This window comes from Gracilinanus agilis, chromosome 3 (genome assembly GCF_016433145.1).
Source record: "Gracilinanus agilis isolate LMUSP501 chromosome 3, AgileGrace, whole genome shotgun sequence".
In the NCBI taxonomy this organism is placed as follows: domain Eukaryota; kingdom Metazoa; phylum Chordata; class Mammalia; order Didelphimorphia; family Didelphidae; genus Gracilinanus; species Gracilinanus agilis.
This window is the reverse complement of record NC_058132.1, coordinates 74,457,760-74,481,025: the sequence shown is the minus strand read 5'-3', so window position 1 is coordinate 74,481,025 and position 23,266 is coordinate 74,457,760. Positions and strand designations below refer to the sequence as shown.

General features: G+C 46.4%; 1 protein-coding gene across 1 annotated transcript; it reads right to left on the bottom strand.

The window, feature by feature from the left end:
* Positions 1 to 10,132: 10,132 nt before the first annotated feature.
* On the bottom strand, positions 10,133 to 15,839 carry FNDC5 (fibronectin type III domain containing 5). The gene is made up of 5 exons (XM_044668769.1): positions 15,743 to 15,839; positions 12,992 to 13,107; positions 12,385 to 12,583; positions 11,490 to 11,582; positions 10,133 to 10,281 (listed from the first exon to the last, which is right to left on the bottom strand). Exons 1-5 carry the CDS (start codon positions 15,837 to 15,839, stop codon positions 10,133 to 10,135), a joined length of 654 nt encoding a protein of 217 aa, XP_044524704.1.
* Between the last annotated feature and the right edge of the window lie 7,427 nt (positions 15,840 to 23,266).

Genomic DNA, 23,266 nt, shown 5'->3' with positions numbered 1-23,266 from the left:
AATCCTATCATATTGGCCAAAACCCATCTTTTTACACTAGATTTTTTTCCTTGTAATGCTGTATGACTGCCCTTCATAGGACCCCAAGATCTCAGGGAATCAAAATGAGGGGAGCAAACATTTCTATAGTAGCTATGCTGTACCAGGCACTGCGTTAAGCTCTTTACAAATATCTCATTTGATCCTCACAACAACCCTGGAGTATAGATACTTTATTATCTTTGGCATGGGCATTGTACCCCCAAAACTATAGAAGTGTTTCAGGCAAACTGTAAGAAGGGAAATCCTTTGCTCCCTTACATTCTTGTGACTCCTAACCCCAAACATCTGATAACTCCTATAAGACCCTGAAAGGATTATTCTCCTTGGATCATCCTTTAGATGGACAGAGAGATACACCACCTTGATATCAAGTTGTATCTCAGACATCCATTCTGTCCTCTAAACTATGAGGTTCATCCCTTATGTCTTCCGGCAGGCCTCCCCCCCCTGCCCATGCCTCTGTGCTTACCACTCTAGAGTCACGTCTTCACTGTTGTATAGACTATAAAGACCCCAGAATTGATGTCATCAGGGAACAGCTTTCCATCTATACTGTTCCCCCTAGGGGGCAGTCTTCCACCTATGCTGTCCTCCTGGCCAGATTGAACATTACCTTCTAAATTAACAAATTTCTCTTTATTTTTAAGCTAAGTTTCGGAGTCTTGCATCCTTTTTTTTTTTATAAGCCCTTACCTTCCATCTTGGAGTCAATACTGTGTATTGGTCCCAAGGCAGAAGAGTGGTAAGGGTAGGCAATGGGAGTTAAGTGACTTGCTCAAGGTCACATAGCTAGGAAGTGTCTGAGGCCAGATCTGGGAGTCTTGCAACTTTGCAAAAGGTACCCTTCCCAAACCCCGGGGGTTCACCTCAAGCCCCCCACAATATCTTAATTTTGTAGTCGAAGAAACTGAAGTAAATGGGTTAAATGACTCAGCCCAGGATCATACAGCTAGTTAATTTCTGGGGCTCCATTGGAACGCAAGTCTTCCCGACTCCAGCCCCATGTTCTCTCTCCTGCACCATTTGGTGGCCTAAAGGGTAATGGAAAGAATCAGCATTGGTATGAGCATGCTGCCAACAGTGACTTGCTTCAGAGGAGATATTATCAGAGATATGTGGGACTAGAAAAGAAGGTCCAAGGCCATTCACAGTGAAAGACGGCAGATATGTGTGCCAAGTGCTGTGTTGATATCACGGAACCCCAGCACACTCAGAAAGATGCTTGGGGCCAGAGCTACACCAAAGAAGAGAAGGAGGAGATGGGGAATAGATTGTGTGACCCGCATATCTACCTTGATGAGCTCCTGATCCACCATAGCATGGAAGTCAGTCTAACTTTTGGGGTCTTGGAGAGATCCTGCCCTTCACTGCCCCTCTCTCTGATGCTAAGAGCTTTGTGCAAGAATAGGGAATCTCCATGTCAGTAGCAATGGAGGTGGGGTTGGGGGTGGGGGGGTTACCCTCTCCCAGAAGAATGAACTAATCCTTCATAACGGGGGCGTAATTACCCAGCACAGCATCTTCATCCAAGGAAGAGCCGCCCCCCCAATCCTAGCAGGGGGGCAATTTTTTTTCCCACTTTTGAGACAAAAGGGGAATGATTACTAAGCCAGCTTTAGAACAAGCCTACTGCCTTTGTAGGCCAGAGCACCTGTTAGGAGAGAGATTTCCTCTTGTCACAGGAGATATCAGCTGGTCACCAGTGGAATTTCTTAACAAACTGCTGGCTTATCATTTCATTGCCTACTTTTTCCCCACCCACCCTCAAGTGACAATTGGAACTTGATTCCAGGAGGATCTAACTCTTCAATTTTTTCCCTCTGGCACCTGCTGAAGGGTATTTCCTTTGCTTAAGTCTCCATAATTCAAGAATCTGTAACTTCATCTTTATGCACATTGCCCTTCTTTCCACTCGACATAGATCATGAATTTTCCATACGTTTAGAACAAGTGTTCTTATGTGATTTAGATATCTTGTCAGCTAGGCACAAAATGTACCCCAATTCCCCCCAAGAGTGGAAATCAGGCCAACGTAGAATGGATTTTCTTAACCTGGGGTCCACCAAGGGATCGATAGATATGATTTTAGAGAAATGAACTTGAAAAGGAAAAAAAAAACAACTTTGCATCTTTATCTTAATTAACACTTGATTTTGTTAGTAATCCTATGTATTTTGTGCAATGTGGACATTGGACGGAAGCTAACATTCTTAGAGGGATGCCCGTCGACTGGGGAATGGCTGAACCAGTTATAGTATACGAATGTGATGGAATACTATTGTGCTATAAGAAATGATGAGCAGGATGGTTTCAGAAAACCTGAAAGTTCTTATATGAACTGATACAAAGTGAAGTTAGCAGAAGCAGAAGCAGGAGACCATAGTACCAGCAATGTTGTAAAGATAAACCAACTGTGAAAAACTTAGGAATGCTGGTCAACAATGATTCCAAAGGACTCACGATATCAAATGATATCTACTGCCAGATAGAGAATTGATGGGACTCAGAGCACAAATTGAAGCCATTTTCCCCCTTTTCCTGCCTATCTCCCATGGCTAAAGTGGAAATGTTTGGCATGCTTTCATATATATAATGGGTATAGTATTTTTCCATGGATGGGGGAGAGGAGGAGAATTTGGAATTGAAAATTAATAGAAAAAAATTCTGATAAGGCATTTAGACTTCACCAGACTGTCAGAGGGATCTATGACCCAGAAAAGGCCAAGAATTCCCACTTTAGTGAGTCTCCGGCGTTGCTGCTCCTCCTAAGCCTCCCCATTAAATTTAACCCTGGGAAATTTTAGCACCCTCCTATTGCTAAATCTCTCTGAACTTGTCCAGGGTGGTCCTCAGACAAAAGATACAAAGATCAGGTCTATTCTTGAAGCTTTTCCAGGCGGCAAACTCAGTAATAACCCAACTCACATTCCTATAACATATTAGGGTTGACACAGTACTTACCTCACAGAGCTCCATTTTGAGGTGAGTAATGTAAGCCTTGTCATCCCCATTTTAGAAGATGAGACTCTGAAGAGGTTAAGCGACTTGCCCAAGGACACAGTTCAGTTTAATTCACTAAGCTTTTAAGTTCCTGTTATTTGCCTGGTGCTGCGATAAATGATGGGGATACCAGAACAAAAACAAAGCTATCTTGGACACAGGCTTGACTGAAGCTTAGAGAGGTTGTGACTTGTTCTGGGGAATCCAGCTGGTAAATGTCACTGCCCAGCTTAGAACCTAGATTTCCTGACCTCCACTTTATGGCTCTTTCTACTATACTGTACTGCATTGCCTTTTCATAGGTACTCAGAGCTCAGAGTCACCTAGTAAAGCCTTTGAGAGCCCAGTGTCACCTCTATGATGAGAAAGCATCAGAGAAGTTCTTGTTTGGGGAAAATGAGAACAGACAAAATGATCCTACTTGAATGGGGATGGCTGGGGGAGCAGTATTTTTTTATCAGGAAGTGGCTGATATGTCCAAATAAATTGTATCAATGAATTTTTTTTTTTTTGAGAAAAAAAAATGTTCTCCAAGCTTGGAAGGGGTGAATTTAGTGGACTGAGCCCTAAGGTTCCAAGAATCTGAATCTAGTGGAGCCTTACAGTAACCCAAATTTAAAGTGGGGTTGGACTGTCCTACCCCTCCTTAGTGCTTGAACAGCTGGCAAACAGATCAGTTCTGCCAGCCGCCTTCCAAAGCAGGGTTAGCTCAGGGCTGCTAATCTCATGTCACCATCCAGTTGTCAGACCTCAACAGACATAGTGTCATTTGTTAGCTCCAACAGTGATGGAACTCTGAAAGGGGCTGGATTTTGTTCCTTCTCTCTTTAGTTTTCTGAATAAACTTCAGACCTCAGCCTGATCATCTCATACTAGACACGAGGAATAAAAAGGGGGCAGCAGATTGTTCAGATGCCTTTAATTGTGTCCAATTCTTCATGACCCCAAGTGAAGTTTTCTTGACAAAGATACTGGAATGGCTTGCCATTTCCTTCTCCAGTACATTTGACAGATGAGAAAACTGAGGCAAACAGGGTTAAGAGACTTTCCCAGAGTCACACAGCTAGTAAGTGTCTGAGGCCAGATTTGAACTGATTCTTCCTGACAGGAAGCCCAGAACTCTAAACACTACACTACCTACATGCTTCTGTTTTCTAACCTCTAGAATAACTCTTGCTTCCTCCTTAGGGCACCTGGGTGGCGTAGTGGACAAAGCTTCAGAAACTTACTAGCTGGATGAACTTGGGCAAGTCCCTTAACTGTTGTCTGCCTCCATTTCCTCAACTGTAAAGTAGAGATAACAGCAGCTACTTCTCAGGGTTGTTGCAAGGACTAAATCAGATAGTAATTGTAAAGTGCTTGGTATGGTGCCTGGCATATAGTAAGTGCTAAATAAATATAGGCTATTATGATAATTATTTATCATTATTATTATTAGGGTTGAACCTGTCCTCCTTATCCCTTCATCCCACAAATCATCAGATTACGCTTGGCATGCTGCGTTCGGTTCTGGGCCGCATAGTCTAAAGGACATTGCTGAGGGGGAGGGTAGTCAGAGAAGGGTGGCTAGGATGCTAAAGGGTCATGAGTCCATACCTTGTGAGTTTGGACTACAGGCAGTGGGAATGTTTAGATTGGAGAAGAATTGACTCAGGTTGCCTTGAGAGGCAATGGATTCCTCCTTCTTAGATGGCTTGTATATTAAATATATTATTAAGATATTATACTCGTATTAAATAATGAATCTTGAGGTATCACAAGATAGACTATAAATCATTCTTCTCTAATGAGATAATAATAAGATAAGTAATTGCTTAAATATTCTTTGAACACAGAACAGAAAACCGTTTCTGATTTAACCTCACTAAATAGTGGAATTATAACCTGGTTTTATGGATGACCATATCATTGAATAATTATCCCCATTCTTTTCTGAGATAAAATGCTTCCTTTATACACAAACATATAATTGATAGGCAGATAGCAAGCCCAAAGACTCATCTGCTTAGTTGTGTCTAGGGTATGGAAAGTAGAGACTGGACAATCACTTGTTGAGTATGTCATCGTGGAGGTTCTTTAGGTTTGACTAATGGCTATTGAGATCTTTTCCAGTTCTCAGATTCTGTGATTCTGGTTTCTAGTTCCCTCTTTATTCCATTTGTCCTCCTCTGGTCCTGTTCCACTTTATCATTACCCTTCCTAAAAGGCAGTCCTAGAACTCAACACAGCAGAATAGATGTATTCTGGCCAGGGTAGAAGAGAATGGGACTATTGGCTTTCCTTGTTCTGGACGTGACTTACATTGTTCTCTGGAGAGCCTTTCCATTGAGGACTAGTCTTGGGTACCATTTCCTCTATGAAACCTTCCCTGAACCCTTAGTAATGTTGTCATGTTTTTCATATTTTGTTCTATTTACTCTTTGTAGAATATGGACTCCTTCAAAGTAGGGAATGCTCATCTTTGTAGCCTCAAAAAAATTTTAGAGGCTTAATAAATGTTTATTGAAGGGATGACTTATTAGATAAGGGATGAGGGAGGGAAAGAAGTAGTCAGGAAGGAAAATAAAGATGATGTAAAAACAAGTTATCAACACATTTGTTGCAAAAATTAATGAATCATACTTCCCGAGATCACAACACGCTTTATTCTTTTCTTTTTTATATTTTTCTTTTTTGGTTGCCAAAAAATTATACTGTTGTCTCATTGAGCTTGCAGTCCAATAGGAACTCCAGATCTTTTTCTTTTCTTCTCCCTCCCACCCCCCAGATCTTTTCCCAAACAAACTGTTGTCTAGCTCTGCCTCTTAGACCCTGGATTCATGTGTTTGATTTCTTTGCACTCACATGTCGGACTTTGCATAAAGACTAGAGTGCTAGGTTTAGAGTGAGGCAGAGGGCTCAGATCTTGCTTCTGACAATAGCTCTGAGGTCTAAGATAAGTCACTCAATCTCTTTGCTTCAGTTTCTTCATCTATAAAATGGAGTTGATAATTCCCGAAATCCTTACTGCACTGATTGGGTTGTTGTGAAGCTTATGCCAGTCTAATCCAGTCCAATCCAATCCAACAAGCATGAAATAAATACCTAAGTACCAGGGACTGGGGGATACAGAGATGAAGTGAAAGAGAATCTCCACCCCCAAGCTACCTACATTTTATTGTGAAGACAATATTTATCTGGGAATACAACATCTCAAATAAGATAATACATGTAATGCACTTTGCAAACCTTCAATTACTATACAAGCATGAGGGATGGGAAGCTAAGTGGCACCAAAGTGCATAGAGCACCAAGTCAGGAAGACTCCTCTTTCTGAGTTCAAATCTGGCCTCAAACACTACTGTTGAGTAACCCTGGGCAAATCACTTCACCCTGTTTGCCTCAGTTTCCTCATCTGTAAAATGAGCTCAAGAAGGAAATGGCCAACCACTCCAGTATCTCTGCCAAGAAAAACCCCACACAGGGTCACAAAGAGTCAAATGTGACTTAGCTATTCTTAATTCTCATCATCTCTAAAGAATGTTTTTTTAAGATTTGTTGAGCAGAATGGAGACAACAGTTCCCAAGAACCAGCCCTATGACTCACCTGTGCTATTAGAGACAACTAAGTTTGAGCTGTTGCTCTTCTTTACTTTTCTTCCCGGCAGTCCTGGGTGGTCTTCTGAAGGCTTTTGAAAGCACCATTCCCTGCTCCCGTTCAGCTTCCCAATGGACTGCCCCTTCCACACCTTGAGCCATCTCAAGAAAGATCCTGTCCTCTTCTCTTACCTCAGTATCTCCCAGAAGGGGCGATCCCACAGGACAGACCGATGTGGTTTTTCAGTTCTATCCTGGCTATATTTTAGGGAGGGCCATGAGAACCCCAGGATTTTCCTCACCTAATAAGAGTTATTATCCAACCTTTCAACCTTCTGTCAGGGGACATCACAATGTTCTTTTTATAGCCTAGAACACCCACTGGGAAGTCTGAACCAGAGAAAGCAGCTGCCCAGGAGAGCTGGGAGGATTGCTTTCACCCAGGCCAGGGAAGTATTGACCTACATCCAAAAAAAGGAAGCACTTTGCATTTCCACATTCAGCTCCGATGTTTTATCTAAAGGCACCAGAAGCACATCATCCGGCAGCTCTAAGCTGGATGTTTTTGCAGCCAGGATACTGGGCTTGGAATTGGGTGGGGGTGGGGGGAGCCTCCAGAAGATGATAACAGAGCAGCTCTTTTCTCTTCCTGCGTGGCACCCCCATCTGTTCAAAATTTCACTTCCAACACGGGCTAGGCTAGCAGGCATCTGTCTCTCAAGAAGCTGCAGGCCAAGAGGGAGAGAGGAAACCCATTCCTTCCCAGTTTCACTCCCAGCAGCTCCCCCACAACCTCCTTGACATACTGTGGCTTACCACCAGCCACTGACAGTCAAGGGCGGCACCAGGGCATTGACCAGATGACAACAATCTGCCTTTTCATTTCCCTTTTTATTTTACATTAAAAATTGGTTATTGCTCTAACAGTACTGGAGGTAAAGACCTCTTCCCTAAGGAGCCTTGGCTGGAAGCCCCATTCAGCAAGGATGGAAGTCATGAGGTGATGGAGAGGCTCCTCTTGGAGTGGCGGGGAAGCCCTTGATGTTGCAGGGCTCAGCCTTTTACTCCATTCCCACCTCCCCTGGCCACCCATTTGAAAGTGAATGGGAAAATGAGGAGGTGGCTGACCTTATCTAGTGGGAGCCTAGGGGTAGGGGTAGGGTGGCAGCATGGAACTGTCACTGTGTGCAGTAGTTATAGGTGCTCTGGCCTTGGTGCTGGTGTTCTTTCCTGGATCTCTGGATCCCATATTCTTTCTCTGGTAGAAAGCATGGGGACCAGTATATCTTTGTGTCATGGCCCCTCATGCGTTGGGAAGAACAAGCTCTTCACACCACCTTCCAATCCTTCTGTCTCTCTTGCCAGTCTTTTCTAAAGCATCACTATTACTAGAAAAAAGCAATTTCTTCTTTCCTAGTCCAACTCCTCTAAGAACCCAGAGCAGCATACAGGGTCTGAGTCCTGGATGAGATGATGGTCTGAAGAAACACCCAGAGGAGAGACCTGCCCTACCCTACCTATCTTGGTGCTCAAGCAGCTGGTGAATTGATCAGTTCTGCCAACCCTCTTCCAGCAGGATCAGCACAACGCCAGCAATCTCCCATAACCACCCGAATGGAAGATATTGAACAGCTAATGGTAACACTTGTTAGAACCGTCATTGATCAAACTCTATCAGAGATAGGGTCAGGTTCCCCTTAGTCCCTTTCCCCTTCACTGCTGAAGGTCTTCTGGAAATGATTCTGACCTCATTCTCATCATCACACACTAGATACGAGGAGGCAAGGTGATGCAGGGCACAGGAAGACAGAAAGGAGAACTAGTGATGAGAGATGGGTCAGATCCCAGGATGGGGATCCCCAGACTCATTGGGACGGAGCCTAAGGGTGTCATACACACCATCTCCATCTCGGAAGCTGTGTATCACACCCAAACCAACCAGAGTTGCTAATGGCTGGATGAGAAGAAGCAGGGGGGCAGCCGTATCACTGCCAGCTTCTTGTAAACCCTACTCCTTCCCTGTCAAGTTATTTGAAAAACATGGCTTGGCGGGGTTATAGGTGCTTTCAGTCTACTGGGCATGGATGCAGAAAGACTGAAAACATTGTGCATTTTCCAAAAGGGGAAAGTGGTCTGAGAGAGAGGAGAAGGCAAAAACAAGACTGGCTTTTATGGGTGCTGTGCTAGAGGTGCTGTGGTTCAATATAGGAGATGCTAAGAGCTGGTGATCAGGCTGGGTTTGGGGCTTTTTTTTTTTTTTATCAAGATTTGGGAATTTTTTTTTAAAGTTCAGTTGTTGTCTTTCCCAGTATGGGACGAGGAGGTAGAAGGCAGGAATGAAACATGAAGCCAGTTGAGTGCTTTCCCAAACCATGGAACAGCCCTCCCTCTCTCTGCTCCCAGGGCTTTGAAGGGTGATGTACAGGGAGGTAGAAGGAAAAGAAAATGGGAAAGAAATGTTGGTTGTTTCCTGCAGAGAACCAGCCACACTTCACTGATATTCACAAACAACTTAGATTTGGGAGGTGGGGAGAAGAAATGGGGGGAATTGTCAAGGCCTAGTCAGTAGGCTTGGAGCTGGTGAGAGATCAGAGGTGGAGTACCTTTGCGGGGTGGTGGGAACAGGCTGCCCCTGCTGAAGCCTTGGCCTCAGAGGCTGGAAAGCTGGGAACCAGCCAGGCCTTCCAGAGAGTGAACACGCTGGAGTCTCCTGACTGTTTCTCTGCTTCTTTTTTGGCCTGTAGCCTCATCCAACTCCTTGGGTAGCCGGGGACAGCACGAACATCTCCCCTCCCTACGATCCTTGATGTCTGCAGCACAGGGACCCCTTCCTCCCAGCATACCCATGACAGCTGCATCCACCAAGAGTGGTTTCTAGAGCTGGTTGGGAGGTATGAAGAGTGTGTGTGTGCATGTGTGTGGGTGCTGCTCCTCAGGGAAAGCACACTGGAAAACTGGGGGTAGGGAGGTGTGAAAGCTGATAGTGTAGAGGAGGAGATGGAGAGGACCAGGAGCTGAATGACCATCGTCAGAACAACAATCCTCTAGTTCTGTTCTTCCCAGGTGCTCAAAGCCCTTTGAGTTGGTAAGAGGCTTTCATATCTGTTTTATAAAAGAGGGAATAAAAGCCCAAAGATGGTCAGTGACTTGCCCAAGGTCATGAAGTCAGGCAGAGGCAAAATTGGGACCAGTGCCCAGTACTCTTGTTTTCCCAAATTGGCACCTCATCCAACTATGAGTTCCCTTCTCCTTCCTTCCTTCTTCTCTCCTCCTCCTCCTCCTCCTCCCCCTTCATTTAATGGCACTGGGCTTTGGCACCCCAAGAAAGGAGAGGATCCAGAATTAATTTGGAGATTCCCCTGGGACGTGGGCTGTAGCCAACTGGTCTCTGTTCAGATGTAGCAGTGCCAGGCCCTAAGCTGACCCTGGGGACATTCCCAGGGAGGTGAACTGGACCAGCTAGGGCCCATCCTTTATCCCACCTTCAGGGCTGCTGGGACTGACAGCCAGGCCCTCACTTCTGAACCCTCACCTTGCTTCGAAGGAGGCCCCCACTCTGGTGTTCTGGGGTGCTGTTCTCCGATGCGCTCTTGGCTTTCTCCTTGTTGTTTGGCTCATTGTCCTTAATGATGTCATACTGGCGACAGAAGAGGGCAATGACCCCTAGGGAGGCAAGGGATGAGGTTAGAACAGTGGGAGGCCAGAGTAAGGGTCCTAGCCCTCTCCTATCAGCCCAGGTGGGGTAGAATGATCTCTGGTTACCATGGGACCATCAAGGCACAGTAGGTATGGGTGAGTGTGGAGGAGGGATGGTGTTCTTATTGCTGCTGCTCCTCTTCTTCCCTCTAGCATTATCCTCTCCCTCCATTAGGAGATTATCTGCTTGAGCAGAGTCCTGAGCCACTTGCACTATGGCTTCTGGAGATAATGGTCTCATTTTGGGGGTCAGGGGAGGAGATGGACCAAAAGGGAGAGAAAGTTCAAGGCAAAAGGGCCCAAACTTGGGGACAGCTGGGTGGCTCAGTGGATTGAGAGCCAGGCCTAGAGTTGGGAGGTCCTAGGTTCAAATCTGGCCTCAGCCACTTCCCAGCTGTGTGACCCTGGACAAGTCACTTGACCCCCATTGCCTAACCCTTGCCATTCTTCTGCTTGGAGCCAATACACAGTATTGACTCCAAGCCAGAAGGTAAGAGTTTAAAAAAAAAAAAAAGGGCCCAAACTCCTACAAATACATATCTCCTAGCTCAAATGTGGGAGCAGCCAAAGGTCCATGGCCCTTGCTTCAGAGGAAAGACTAGACAAAGGCTCAGAGCCCCAGTGCCCTCAGGGGCATCCTGGCAAGAATTCCCTGGAGCCTTCTGGGGCCTTCTCTTAGAGATCTTCCCGAGCAGCAGCCTTCTGGCATAACTCTATGAATATAAACTTGCTGGATTAGAGACTCTTTTTTTGACCCCTATCCCTAGCACCTACCACATAAAATGCTCACTGAATTGAGTGGAATGGAATGGAACCGGTAACTCCATGAGGTGGGTAATACAAGTGCCCTTATCTTTACAGAAGAAACAGGCAGAGAAAGTCAAGTGACTTGCCTAAGGTCATCTAACTAGTAAGTGTAACAGCTGAGTTTGAATTCTGGTCTCCTGACTCAGATCAGGGCTCTTTCCACTACAACACACTCCCCACCACACTAATATCAGAGGGGTTCCAGGGGAGGAAGGAAGGGAAACTCTTTCCTTCCCAAAGTAGTTGCGCCTTATAGTGAGAAGTTTAGAGGGAAGACAGGAGAGTGATCCTGAAGGACTGATATAACCAAAGGGAAAGTCCAGCTTTCCAGGTTCCTTTTGTCCCCTCCCTGGGACCAGGAGGCTCACCAGCCCACATGAACAGGACCACCACGATGATGAGCACCTCGCCTGTCCGGAGCTGCTGGCTCTTCATTCCCATCTCCTTCATGGTCACCTCATCTGTAAGGGAGAGGAAGGGACACTGAGCCCCACTTGCCACCCCACATGGCAATGCATCTTCCTGTCTGTAGGGCAAATCCCCGCCAAAAGGCCCCACTCTCTGCTGTGTCCCAGGGAAGACAACAAAGACAACTTGAGAGGTTTGTTTCCTAAAGCCCCGGGGGAGAAGGGTATCCCTGTTTTACAGATGGGGAGAAAATGAGACTCAGAGGAGAGATGATATGGCTTGTCCAAAGTCAAACAGGAAATGGCAGAATCTGAATTCAAACTCAGCCCTTTCCTGTATCTAAGGTCAGTAATCTCTCCAGATAACTCAGCTTTGGAACTCAGTGGCCTTCATATTCTTCACAAGAGTCTAAATGACTGGCCTCCAGAGTCTGTTTTCCTAGAGATATTTGCTAATGCAGCGGACAGAGCCCTGGGCCTGGAGTTAAGAAGATGAATTCAAATCTAACCTTAGAAATTTGCCAACATATCTTGTAGCCTCAGTTTCCTTAACTATAAAGTGGGGATAACAGCACCTACCTCCCAGGGTTGCTGTGAGGATCAAAGGAGATGTTTGTAAAACACTCATAGTAGGTGCTATATAAATACTTACTCTTTTCCCTCCCCCAAATTCTAACAGGACTGGAGCCCTGCCCTCAAGTTTCTCCAGCCTTGGTCTCCTTTAATTAGAAGGCCTTCCGAAGGACCCTTAAGAGATTTCAAGGCTGAAGAACAAAAGGCTGTGAGCTGAGCAAATGATTCCTCCAGCCCTCTCCCTCAGTTTCTCTTTTCCTAATTCTGGCCCTCAAGCTCCTGCCTTTGTTTTTGGAGGCCAACTTTTCAGCCTCTCGAGGGGTCTTGAAGGTGACAGGCTCGCTGGCAGGGCTCTGGCCCTGGATGGAGATGGCCTGCACGTGAATGATGTATTCTGTGTCCTCCTCCAGGTCCCACAGGGCACAAGAGCGGGTAGAGGTGTTCACCTCCTGGATAAATCGCAGCATTCGCACATCCTTTTTCTGCAATAATAAAGGCCATACTCCTTGTACTTGACGACACTGTTTCCTTTCGCCTCTCTCTCCACTCTGGCTCCTCACTGCTCTGGATCCTGCCCATGATGCCCTACACTGCCACCCACCTGCCCAGATTCTGTCCATCTCACTATATCCAGCCTCTCTGCATGCAATCCCATTGCATTTTCTTTATCTCCAACCCCCTGTCTCTAGCACAATAGTCCCCCCAGCACACACACATGTACCCAGTTACTTTCTTTCAGTAACTGCCCAATGCCTACCCTGGTGTCCTTCCCTCCCCACAATATACCACCTGCAGGCTCAGTCTCCATGACTGAAGGAAGCCCCATGCATCTACTTCCCCTTCCTCCTTCACCCCTCCCTCACCCCACCTTACCCCAGGTTCCATATTACCTGCTGGGAAATTGCAAACCCAATGACCACCTCGTCGTCCAGCACATCCCAGCTCACCATAGCTGAGTTGGCCGTCAGCTGTTTGATAGTGACATTGACTGGGGCAGAGGGGCTGTCTGTGGAGGGGAGGCAGCACTTGAGCCCAGAATGTACTCTGAGGCCCAAGTTGCCCAATGAGTATGTATGGGCAGAAGAAGAAACTGAGACTCCCAGCTCCTATCCCTCCCTGATCCCTTCCCCTGCTTGACCGGGGCTAGCTGAATTAGGTCTGAAATCAGGGCTAATGAAAGCCAAGTTCCTGAGCAAATCTGACTCTCCCTAACTTCCTTCAGGTCCTCTCTCTGGGGAGTTTATTGACTTGTTCTCTATCTTCACCTTTCCTTTCTCACCCAATGGTAGACCAAGACTAATGTACATATACAGAGAAAGAAACTGAGGAAGTGAGTTGGTCAACAATAGATTCAGGGCTGAGAAGACCCGGGTCCCCAGCTGACAGATACTGGTGGCCATTGACCTGGGTTGGGGAAGGTAAAACACTTTGTCAGTAAGGGTGGTCTCAGTTTAGTTATGATGAAAATCACAACCCCCTCAACCCATCTGAAAGGCCATCCCCCACCCTGGATCTAACTCTAGCAAAAAGAGGAGAAGGAGGAGTTCCGTGCTTTCCTGGCTTCCTGCTCTGGTTGAGTCAGGGGTGAGAACCAGAGTCTACTAGTGGGGAAAAATAGATTTGGACCCAGTTCCTAACTGGTGTCTTTTCTTTAAGGTTGGATGGAGGGTAAGTTCTCTGACCTTGATCCAGCCATGGAGTAGGAAGATGGTAGGACCCAAGCAGAACCAAGCCCTACCCTTCACCCTCTGTGACTTCTGGATGGACAATAAGGCAGATGTTTCTGGGCAAGAGCGGGGCCAAGTGTACATTAGGGCTGAGGAGAACTTTCCCCGAAACAATAATCTTTAGCAAGAGGCAGGTGCACAGTCCCACCACCCCATAGTGGTGTTCTCAGGGTAGGGGTCCAGAAGAATGGGGAGAGAAAAGCCTATCAATTCTAGGGGAACACAAACACTGGAAGAACCTTTAGGCCTGCCATCAATAGATTCCTCCTTCCCAAATTTGACATATCGGGAGCTAAGGTAGACATGGGGAGCAATAGCAGGAATAAAGCCGAGGGACTGGATATTGGCAGCTCCCTGATTGGGGCATATCCATAAGACTTGATCCTGAATAGGGCATAGAATAAGTGAAGGAGTGGATGGGTTTTTATTAAAGTCTAGACAGAGAGTAGGAAAGTATTGGGGAGGGGTCAAGAAGGTCCTGAGAGGAGAGAGGCAGGAAATAAAGAATAAAGGAGAAAGACTCAGGGAAGATTAAGAAAAGGGGGGAGAGAAGGGAGAGGTAAAAGTTAAGAGAGGGAAAGAATGGAATGTAAAGATGAGGGAGAAGGTAAATATAGGGATTGGAGATTGGTGAGGGATGAATAAAGGAGAGGAGATATAGCACCTATACTCTTTTGTTCTCCCTTTCTCTCCCAGAAATACTCTTTAACAATTCATGATTTATTGTGGGATAAGTGTCAGAGGGTGAAGGTAATGGGAGAGTGGTTTGGTGGCACAGTGATTAGAGGAATTCAAGGCTGGGGAGTTCTCACCTTGCCTCAACCACCTTCTAGATAGAAAGAAAGTAGACATCAGGGATGGAGAAATCAAAAGATAGACTAAGAAATGTGAAGACAAAGAACCAGAAACAGAAAAACAAATACTGAGAAATATGAATAGATAAATGGAGGCAAAGAGCTGGGGAGACAGGTACAGATTTGGAAAGACTGAAAAACAAGCAAAATCAGAAGAAATAAAGAGGGAGTGATAGAGGCAGAGAGAGAAAGAGACAGAAGGGACGGAAGGGAGAGATTCATCAAAGCAAGGGAACAGTCTTTCATGTGTGTGACATCTTCCTGGGTGAAATATTTCTTCTTTCCAACTCACCTCAAGCATCTCTGCCTAACACACACCCCCTCAACCCCTTTGCCCTGTTCCAGTATCTCAGTACTGAAGAATTCACTTGAAGGCGTGTTTCTGTGTTGTGCTGGGTTCTGTATGTGTGTTTGAATACTTTACAAATGGGGGGGAAGGGAGGAATTGTAGATTGAGTTTATACCCTAGGTCTGGGGGGGTGGGGGGAATGGGTCAACAGTCCAGGACTAGTCCAGGGCTCTCTGCTACCTCCTCAGCTGCTTCCTCTTGGGCTAGGGGAGGGCCTTGGGCAGCCTGGGAAAAGACAACAGGGTCCAGACAAGGGGGGCTCAACGGGAATGTGGGATGAAGATTTATGAACTGAGAGACTTGGTGAAACATCAACAGATCTGGAGTTCGGGATAAAAGGTAGGGAAGGAGAGTGACAGGGCCTGGGGAGTGAGGGGTTAGAGAGGTGAGGGGCAACGGTTAAGTATACTGAGGGACAGACTGGGAAGGGGAAGACTGGGGCCTGGGGAGCAGAGACCTGGAAGTGAGGTTATGGAAAAATGGAGAGTTAGGGGGTGGGAGAACAGCAGAATGAGAAAGGGACCAGGTTGGGGGACTGAGGGGCAGTCTGCAGAGAGGACCCCCTACCCATTTGCTCTCACTCTCTGATTCCCGGGCTCCTCGCCCCCAAGGGCAAAGCCTGGCTCTTTCTCGGGTAGAATCCTCCCCGGAGTTAACCCTTTCGCTGCCGCAGCCCTCCCGCCCCCGGTCCCGACCCTGAGGGCCCCTTACCCGCCTCTACCAAGCACAGACTGGCGGAGCTGAGGCAGAGCAGAAGCGTGGCGGGGATGTAGAGCAGGGAGGCGTCCGCCGGCCGGGCCGCCCGCATGGCGACTCCTCCCTCCGTCCTCCCCGCCGCCTGCTCTGGGACTCAGGGCCGATGGCGCGCCGCCGCCTTCATTTCAGAACCACGGACAGCGGCTGCGGCCCCAGCTGGCCCCCACTGGGCTGGCGCTGCTCGTTCCGCTGCGCTCACGGCTCCGGCTCGGGCTCTAGCTTCAGCTTCGGGGACGGGAGGGGAGGGCGCCCCCGCTGGAAAGAGGGAGACACAGGGTAGGGGTCAGGCTGGGCCGGGACGGCGAGGGTCTCCAACTGCTCCGTCCGGCACCCCCCTCGGGGGCCAGACTCCGCGGTTCCTGCGCTCTAAGCTTGGACGGGCTCAGTAAGGAGCTGGCAGAGGAAGCCAAAGGTTCGGTGGCTGTCCCGCCGGGGCCGGGGCCGGGAGGGGGTGGAAGAGGACTGTGCACCCCGCCCCCAGCCCCGCCCGTCGCCTCCCTCCTCCCCCGCAGCCCCCGCTTTCCTCCCCAGCCCGTTCAGCCAGGTCACTCTTTCGGTGATGGAGGGAAGAGCCTTCAGCTCTCTGACCTCTCTTTGAGACCCTCAGGTGCTCGGTCAGCCCCCTGAGTAACAGCTTTAGGTCTTCGGTGCGCCTCAGTCCCCTCAGTCCCCAGCCCCTTAAGCCCGCAGGATCTCCAGTCTTTCAGTCCTTCAAGGCCCTTGATCTTTTCAGGACTTAAGCCCTTCTAGTCCCTTCAGGCCCTTCCACCTCATTCATCATCTCCACCCCTTTAGTCTCACTATTCACTTAGATTACTTGAACCTGTCATTCCCCTCCTTGGCTCAGTCCCCTTAATCCTTTTGTCCTCTTGCCCTTCCTGGGCTTCCTCCAAACCTTCAGCCTCTCTGTTCCCCTCTCCTTCCTCCTCTTAGCTCCTTGCGGGCAAAGTTCAGTGCCCTTGGAGCAATGACATTGCCCTCTCCCCTTCCCTTTTATGTCTTTTCAGAATAAAGGAGAGAGAATAGTGCCAAGGAGGCAAAAATAATGACGTCTGGGCTTAGGAGACCCCAGAGCTCCCTTGGCTCCTTTCAACCTGTAGCCTGTAGCCTGTGCACTCAAAACTGCCTATTCTTGAGAAAGGCAAAATCCAGAGCCCACCAGCAACCATGAACTCCCTGTTCCACTCCACATCTGAGGCTTGGTGGCTAAGTGTGGTCAGAGAGAGGCAAATAGAGGTGGTGCTGAGAGGAGAGGCAGTATGTGTGTGTGTGTGTGTGTGTGTGTGTGTGTGTGTGTGTGTGTGTGTGTGTGTGTGTGTGTGTGTCTTGGATGCTGAGGGGCTACTTCTCTAGAGAGGTACAGTGATACGGTGGAAAAAGAAGGAGATTTGGAGTTAAATTCTAGTCCTGCTATTTAACTACCAATGACTTTGGGTACATTATTTCCCTGCTCTAGATCTGTTTTCTCTTTTGTGAAATAGATAATGTCTAGTCCAACTAAAAGACTAAAGCCTTTTCTCACTCTAAATCCTTTGAACCAAGAATGATTTCATGTGAAAGATAGCTAGGTAGCATAGCTTGGAGTCAAGAAGACTTGAGTTCAAATCTCTCTCAGTTTCCTCAACTGTAAAACAGAGATAATAATACTATCTGCTTCCCAGAGTTGTTGTGAGGATCAAATGAAATATCTATAAAAGTGCTTATGCTTAATAAATGTTTGCTCTTTCCTCTTCTCCTTCTGGAAGTTGGAGCTAAGTAGCTCCTGGCTTACCCTACACAGATATTCCACACTGGAGCAACTTCAGAAAGCCAAAACAGGGGATGAGAGTTCCCCAAATCCCCCAAGGGCCTCTGCTCTTTAGGGCCACCCCCCTTCTCTCAGGAATGTTTTTCTTTACATATGTTGAAAACAGCAGGAAATGTCCCCACTTATTTTCACCTGTCCCTTTGATTCTGTTTGAACCTCCTGGTTATGGAGACCCCTGAAGGTTAAGGGTGCCTATGTTTTCCTCTGGATAAGTGGGCAGCTCTCCCCTAATCCCTAGAGGAGAAAAAAGTTCATGAGTGAAGATGAGCATGCTATTAATCTAGCATGGTTTGATTTAAAAGGAATGATTGCTCCTTACTCCCTCCTCCATATCACAGCGCCTGGTATTTCACCATTAGCTACACATTTCTTTGGGTTATGAAAGCTTTCTGGTTTTCTTGCATCTGAATACCTTAGATTTCTAGGCTGTCCTAGAAATAATCTTGTCAAACTCCTTCGTTTGATAGAGTCTGATAAAGAGCCTGAGACAAGAAGGGGTAAGAATCTTTATACTTCTGACCTCAGTGGGTGTTTGAGAGGCAAGTCTGTGGAAAGCTTCAGAGTGCCTCGGAAATGGGAGTTTTTAATAGGGATGTTAGTTCTAGTACTATCATTATAGCCCAAGGCCACATCCCAAATCCTGGAGAGAGCCAGGAATGGAACCCAGTTTAGAGTCCAGAATTCCTTCTTTCAGTGGAAGGGGGCTATGCAATGATCAGAAAGCCAAGGGGGATGGGCCAGGAAGCAGGCCGAATGTTTAGGAAGGAGCAGGGCCCAGGGGGCTGAGAAGAGCTCACTGAGAGACAGGGGCTGGCTTTGTTTAGGGTCAGGGTCGGCGGAGCAGGGGGACAGAGGAAGAGAGCAATAGTGGATGGTGAGGGACTACAGTGAGAGTATTACCTGGGCCCACCCCCATCTCCCTGGCACACACCTTTTTTCCTGCTGAGATGTCTGGTCTGTTCCCCAAGTCTGGAGCAGGGCTCTGGGTTCCACGCACTAAACACCAGGATCTGAGCTCAGTCTGACCAGCTTCCTCCTCAGTCTCTCTAGTCCTGCAGCTGTTGCCTCATCCTCCCTCTGATCCCCCCCTCCACTTCTCAGCCCCACCTGCTGTACCCCCTGCCAGCAGGCGCCCTGAAGAGGGGCTCCCAAGAAGGGGAAGTCTGGAAGGGGGTGGGCAGGGAACTGGGACAGCTGAACCAGGCTGGGCCTCAACCTGAAGAACTGGGCAAATAGGGTCAGCAAGAGGTCAATGCATTTGCCTCTCAGCCTCCTGTTCCAGCGTGGGGCAGGGATCTGGGTGGAAGCAGATAGCCAGTCCTGCTCTGGGGAGGCATGGAGCTCAGCTGCCACCTACTGGCCTCTCACAACCATTGTCATACAGACCGCTCCAGACTTTTTGGGGGGGAGCCCTTAGAGATCATCCAGCCCAGGCTCCTCCTCTTATCATCAACAGGAATATGACCATTAATAATGTTGATTGCACTAGTGTTCAGGAAGAGCTTCAAGTCTGCAAAGAACTACCTGTATCATTTATTTTGGTCCTCACTACAATCTTGTAAGATAGCGAACCATTATTATTAGGCCCATTTTACAGATGAGGAAACTAAGGCTTAAAGTGGTTACATGACTTGCTCAGTGTCATACAGCTGGGAAGTGTCTCAGGTCTTCCTGACTTGAAGTCCAACACTTAACGCCGCTCCACCTAGCTGCCTAATAGACCAGGAACATTCCTATTTCTATATAACACGGGAAGATCTACAAAGCTTTTTCTTTATAAAAAAAACATGAGTTAGGCAATGCTGGCATTATCATGCCCATTTTATTGAGAAAGATACTGAGGCTCAGGGAAATGAAGCAACTTGTCTATGGTCAGTCACAGAGTCAAGTCAGTGGCAAAGCTGAAATACAAAATGTAGTTTCCTGGCCTAAATCTGGCTGCTTTTCTATTATATCATTTTACCAGTGCTCTAGAAGTCAGGTCTTCTAACTCTAGTCCAGTGTTCATTTCTCTGTAATGTGTGGATGCCTCTCAGATTGAAGTGAAGTGAAGATGGACTTCATCTACTCCCCTACCTAATCCACTCACCAGATTTGATTTCCATTTTAGGCTTCTTCCTTCCTTCCCTCCTTCCCTCCTTCCTTCCTTCTCTCCCTTCCTTTGTTCCTTCATTTGTTATTCATTTATTCCCTTCTTCTTTCCCTCTCTCCTCCCCTTCTTTTCCCAGAGTAGAAGTACAAAAACCAAAGCATGGAAATGCAACCTGCTTTGTTTTTCTGGCCTGGGCCAGTTCACTCACTTCACAATAGTCAGCCAGAAGATGACTATTTTTGGTTCAAAGTACTCTGTAGAGCTGAACTCCTAAACATCATAAGCCATGAGCCCCCACAAATGGGTTTACTTTTAATAGTCATCCAGAGGGCATCATTAGCTCAAGGCAAAGCATTAGCTGAAATGGAATGGTATGAATAAGAGCAATATAATATCTCCTCCTCTCTACACCCCACTCCTTATAAACCTTGTGTATAGTCTCCCATGGATACACACAATATAAGCAGGGAAAGCATTCATAGTTTATGAGTACCTAGGCATGTGTGGCCAAAATATATTAAAAAAGAGAAAATGTATGCCTCTGATGCTGTAGGGCTGCTCATGCACTTACAATGACCTTGCTGCTTTTGGTTTCAGTCTCTGCACAGCTGTGGACCTCCATCTTCAGCAATGGCTCCTCTGAAACACTGGCTTATGTTACTGTTGTTCACCCTTGGAAAGAACTGGAAACTGCCCCATAGGATAGCTTTATTTTTTTTAAAACCCTTACCTTCTGCATAAGATTTGATACTAAGTGTTGATTCCAAGGCAGAAGAGCAGGAAGATCAAGGCCAGTGATGGTGAACCTTTTAGAGACCAAGTGCCCAAACTGCAATCTTCACACCAGAGGAACCCTCATGAAGGGAGGAAGCACCCCCATTGGGCTGCTGGGCAGAGCTGCGGATGATGACAGAAATATTCTCAGGAGTGTGTGGGGAGGGGAAGGGGAGCAGCCCCCTCTGGCATGTGTACCATAGGTTCCCCACCACGGGTCTGGGTAATTGGGGTTAATTGACTCACCAATGGTCTCAAACCTAGTGGTACTTGAATCTTGAAGGAGATCAAAGTGAGAGGGATTTTATTCTAGGCATAGAGGATAGGGAATGCAAAGTCATGGAGAGAGGAGATAGAGTATCTCATGTGACAAAGAGCAAAAAGGCCAATTTGGCCGGAGGGTTGTAATGTGTAATAAAGAAGGAAAAGCAGGATGGGGCCAAGTTTTGAAGGACTTAAATATCAAACAGAAGAGTTTACATTTGATCCTTGTAGGTGATTAAGGAACACCTAGATCAGTGATGGCAAACCTATGATACATGTAACCATTTTTGATGACACACGAAGTATGGGGTCGCATACCAAGGATGAAACATTTGCTGTAGTGTAGTGTAGACACTCTGTGCACTAGGTGACAATTTTACCTATAGTCATTTACCTATTTTGGTTTATTAAATACAGTTATATATTATAATTATACATTTTTGTTATTTAAACTATAAATATCACAAAATTATGTTTTTTTTTTCTCGAAGTGACACACCACCTGAGTTATGCTCAGTTTTTTGGTGAATTTTGACACACCAAGCTCAAAAGGTTGCCCATCACTGCCCTAGATTTAATTGAGAAGGGTGATACAACTTGGCCAGACCTGTACTTTAGGAAAATTTTTTTGGCATCTGTGAAGAGGATGGATTGGAAGAGGGAAAGACTTGCAATAGGGAGATAAATTAGAAGGCTACTGTAATAGACCAGGTGAAAGGTGATGAACACTAAACAATGTAAATAGAAGGAAGAGTATGTATGCTATAGATGTGGAAATACAAGCATCAAGATTTATCTTGCTTGGTGTAGTCCATGATAAAAACAGGAATTCAGAAGAGGGCTAGATTTGAGCATAAAGATAACAAGTTCTGGTTTTGACGTGTTGCCTGTAGGACATCCTTGAGATGCCTATAGGACACAATTTGAAGTGGCCATTGAGCATTTGGTGATGAAAGCTGAGAAGAGACTAGGAAGAGGTATATAGATTGGGGAGTCATCTGCATAGAAATGACGATTGAACCCATTGGAGTTGATAAGGTCAAGGAGTGAGAGAGTATAGAGAGAAAGAGATGGGTTTACCAAACAGAGTCTTACCAAACAAAGGATTATGCCCGTTTCCCAGAATTAGGTGATGTGACTTTACTGGATGGTGATCCAGTAAAGCAGACTAAGGAGTGGTCAAGGCATTTTAGGAGAACCAAGAGAGAGCAGTGGCACAAAAACCCAGAGAGGAGAGAGAGTCTAGGAGGACAGGGTTGTCAATCATGAAAAATACAGAGAGGTTCAAGGATGATGAGAATATAGATAAGAACAAGTCTCTGCTTATTAGGAGTTCACAATATAATGGAGGAAGACAACACATGAAAGTAAGCTGAAGGCAATGTGGTATGGAGAGGAATACTTGGATCAGGAGGATGATGTTCTGTGGAGTACAAACCAAGAAGAGCTGCTGATGGAAAGTGGGGAATTACCTGATCCCAGCCCCCATAATGGAAAGCTTTGGGAGTGGTTTAACACTCATCTGCCAGCCCTCCCACCTCCATCCTCCACTCCTCCAAAAAGACAGGAAAGATGCTGTATTCAAGGACAACTGGGTGAAGATTCTATGACAAGAGAAAGGACTTACAGATCCTGCAGTATCATGAATTATGAATTTTTGTCATACATGTATCGCACACATGTGTTTCACTTCCATTATTTTCCAAGTTTGTGTTCATTTTTTTCCATATTAGTGAGGTTTATTTGAAGAATGCTTAATTACTACTATTATGTTGTTAAAATTTTAAAATATATCATTTAAAAAAAATTTAAAACCCTTACCTTCTGTCTTAGTAAAAACTCTAAGACAGAAGAGCAAGGGCAAACAGAGTGAAGTGACTTGCCCAGGATCATATAGCTAGTAAATATCTGAGGCCACATCTGAATCCAGATTCTCCTGATTCCAGACTTGGTGCTCTAAGCACCATGCCAGCTAGCTTCCCCAGTTGAAAAAAAAAATATGTTTAATACCTCCTATTTTTACGACATCACTTTAGTAAATGGCTTTGATAAAAGCTTATTGCATCTACTGGCTAATTGTTAATGGGAAGCACAGCGGTGGGGGCTCAGAAGTTAGAGTAGGAGGAGTAGCCACCTGTGGGATTACACTTAAAACCAGAGGTGACTGCCCAACCTTTGAGTGAGTGCGAGTTAGGTTAGAATATTAAAGCAGGTGCCATGCTCATATTGAACTTTCAGTCTATTAAAAAACGCTAGGGCTCTAACTAACATTTTATTAGCCAAAGGCGAGAAACATACTGTCCATCTATTCAGGGTAGATCAAAGCAGAGGACCTGAGACAGCATGACGCTGTTACTGGGTCGGCTGCCATGGGTAAAGGGGCAGTAAGGCAGGACTGGCCAGGGAGGGGGGCTGCCACAGGCAGAGGGTAGAAGAAAGGGAGCAGAGGAAGCTACCATCTGGTAGCTTCCCATTTTACTAATTATTCTTGCTAAGTAGTCACTAAGCTCAATTGTTTTCATTCTGTTGAAGAACTAAAAAT

Excerpts from the sequence above, each read along its gene's own strand:
- FNDC5 (XM_044668769.1), bottom strand. The coding sequence starts at position 15,839 with ATGCGGGCGGCCCGGCCGGCGGACGCCTCCCTGCTCTACATCCCCGCC. Across the intron at positions 13,108-15,742 it reads TCTGTGCTTGGTAGAGGCGG|ACAGCCCCTCTGCCCCAGTC; the intron begins GTAAGGGGCCCT and ends TCCCCTCCACAG. Across the intron at positions 11,583-12,384 it reads GTTGGCCTCCAAAAACAAAG|ATGAGGTGACCATGAAGGAG; the intron begins GCAGGAGCTTGA and ends TCTCCCTTACAG.